Raw genomic sequence first — 2877 nt, 5'->3', positions numbered from 1 at the left:
CCTCCTCGCTCGCGTCCTGTCGCCTTGTCGGCGCCCCACCTCCGGCCCCCCGTCTCCAGCCAGATCCCCTCCCCCTCCTCACTCCCATTCCCGCTCCACTCCCAATCCGAGCCCAGATCCGCCCGAAAATGCTGGGGCGGGCGGCGGGGCTGTCGGCGCCGCGGTGGCGCGGCGGGCCGCTGGACCTGCGCGCCGCGCTGCGCTCGGGGGGCAACCTCCTCTTCGCGCTCTTCGTGGCGGCCGTGCTCGCGTTCACGCTCCTCGCCGCGGTCCACAGCCCCGACGACCCGCTCCTTCACCCGTCCTCGCACCAGCTCACCGACTTCCTCACCTCCGCCACGTCCACCTCCACCTTCCTCACCGACGACTCCGTGCTCCGCACCGGGGAGGACTTCAACGCCTCCTCGTCCTCCTCCGGCGCCACCGCCGAGGCCGGCGTCGAAGCGGAAATAAAGGAGGCCGTCCCGTTCATCAAGCTCTCCGACGTCGCGTCCGAGGCCGAGAAGGCGGAGCCCGAGGCTGAGCGGGCCGTCACCGTCGACACTGATGTAGGCACGGGCGAGGGTGCGGTGGCGGCGGCCGAGGAGACCCCTGTCACCGAGGCGGTCTCCTGCGACACGGAGGCGCCGGTGGACTGCACGGGGGACAGGGACCTCTTCAATCTGCTCATGCGCACGGCCATCGAGCAGTTCCCCGATCTCCACTTCTACCGCTTCGGCCGTCCCGTGGCAGTGCCGGATAGCCCCATGGAGTGCGACCTCGCCTGGCGCTTCCGCCCCGCCGCTGACGCCATCGGCACCGGCCGGACCACATACTACAAGGACTACCGCCGCTTCACGCTCACCCGCGACGTCAACACCTGCACCCTCGTCGTCAGCAGCGTGGGCGAATACCACTCGGGTTTAGGCGCCAAGCGCAATGGCAAGCGCAAGGGAAAGAAGGGGAAGAAGGGCAAGCGTGAGGCACCCGTCACTGACTTCGTGCCGGCCAAGACACAGGTTAGGCTGGACGAGAACGCTGCCAACAATGAGGCTGCTGGGGCTGTGGCCGAACCAGTGTTTGTTGTTGGTGAGGCTGTCAATGACAGCTTGCCAGTGGTTGCCTCTGAGTCTGATTTCAGCCGCGGAAGGTACCTCATTTACATGGGTGGCGGCGAGAGGTGCAAGAGCATGAACCACTTCATTTGGGGGTTCTTATGTGCTCTGGGTGAGGCGCAATTCTTGAACCGGACTCTTGTAATGGACCTCAATGTCTGCCTCAATGCACGGTATACTTTGAGTGGCAAGGATGAAGAGAAAGATTTTAGGCTCTACTTTGATTTCGAGCACCTGAAGGAATCAGCATCAGTGATCGATCAAAGCCAGTTCTGGCAAGATTGGGGGAAGTGGCAGAAGAAGGATAAGCTGAAGAACTTCTATACAGAAGACATCAGGATGACCCCGATGAAACTCAGAGACGTCAAGGACACACTGATCATGAGGAAGTTTGGGAATGTTGAGCCAGATAACTACTGGTCACGTGTGTGTGAGGGTGAGACTGAGGGAGTGATCAAACGCCCATGGCATTTCTTATGGAAGTCCCGTCGCTTGATGGAGATTGTATCTGCCATTGCCTCACGGATGAGCTGGGACTTCGATTCAGTCCATATTGTGAGAGGGGAGAAAGCACAGAACACACAACTATGGCCAAACCTTGATAGAGATACCTCTCCGGACAGTCTGCTTATGACACTCAATGACAAGGTTGGTGCTGGCCGCTATTTGTACATTGCTACCAATGAGCCCGACAAATCGTTCTTTGACCCACTTAAGGAAAAGTATAAAACACGCTTCCTGGATGATTTCAAGGACTTGTGGGATGAGAATAGTGAGTGGTTTACTGAAACTAAGGAGCTGAGCAACGGTAAGCCGGTGGAATTCGATGGGTACATGAGGGTCGCAGTTGATACTGAGGTGTTTCTGAGGGGGAAGAGGCATTTGGAGACATTCAATGACCTTACGCGCGATTGCAAAGATGGCGTGAATACATGCCCAGCTTCCTCCTGAACATCCGATGGGCTAAGGTGAGCTGATATTCTGAAATATTATGCTTCACAGAATATTGCCAACATTGTTGTTGGTGTCTCTTAAGCACATGCCTTGTTGTAGTTAGGTAGGCAGTATCAGCTTTCTTAAACCACTATTGCTGATTTTGTGTGTCCAGATTACATTAGTCTGTTGAGTTCATGCATTGGACTTGTGCTGAAACAACTAGTTGATGGTACCTGCAGATGTGCTTTGTATCTCTTCTATATGGCTCATCAATTTTTGTCACCACGATCATGTTACCTTCCATTCTCTAAATATTATGTGTTTTGGCATTTGCTGTCTTTGTCTATAAACATAAATCCAGTTCGGTTACTCTAAACACAGACATCAATATTCAGCACACCTGTTTTGTAAATGATCAGTGCTCAATAGTCATATGAGGATTCATACCAGTTCTTTTTAGACAATGTGACTAATATCATTAAGAGCATCTCCAAGAGTCCACCTAAATTTGTTCTCCTACTTTCTCATATAGGATGCCATCTTAAATCTTTATCTCCCACAGCAGTTCTTTTTAGACAATGTGACTAATAGTACCATTTACGAGCATCACCCAGAGTGCACCTAAATTTGCTCTCCTACTTTATCATATAGGATGTCATCCTAAACAAATGTCCTTCCTAAATCTCTCTCCTGCAGCAGTTCCCCCATATCTCAACCTCCTATATTTTGAATGTGCTGGAGGGGGAGGGGGCGCTTGGGGAAAAAAAAAAGCACGCTAGGGCCCGCGTGAGGAAAAGGGCAGCAAGGGCAGATATGGTGCCAGGCAGATAAACCTAGATTTGAGAGG

The 2877-nt window shown here is 53.6% G+C and overlaps 1 protein-coding gene across 1 annotated transcript; it reads left to right on the top strand.

The window, feature by feature from the left end:
- LOC112877018 lies at window positions 1–2359 on the top strand. The gene has a single exon (XM_025941217.1). It carries the CDS (start codon window positions 129–131, stop codon window positions 2043–2045), a length of 1917 nt encoding a protein of 638 aa, XP_025797002.1. The 5' UTR covers window positions 1–128; the 3' UTR covers window positions 2046–2359.
- Window positions 2360–2877: the final 518 nt, after the last annotated feature.

This window comes from Panicum hallii, chromosome 9 (assembly GCF_002211085.1).
Source record: "Panicum hallii strain FIL2 chromosome 9, PHallii_v3.1, whole genome shotgun sequence".
Lineage (NCBI taxonomy): Eukaryota > Viridiplantae > Streptophyta > Magnoliopsida > Poales > Poaceae > Panicum > Panicum hallii.
Note: the sequence above shows the minus strand (reverse complement) of the source record. Positions and strands in the feature narration are given on the sequence as shown.

What these genes read in the sequence shown, in the direction of transcription:
- LOC112877018 (XM_025941217.1), top strand. Translation starts at nt 129, where the DNA reads ATGCTGGGGCGGGCGGCGGGGCTGTCGGCGCCGCGGTGGCGCGGCGGG.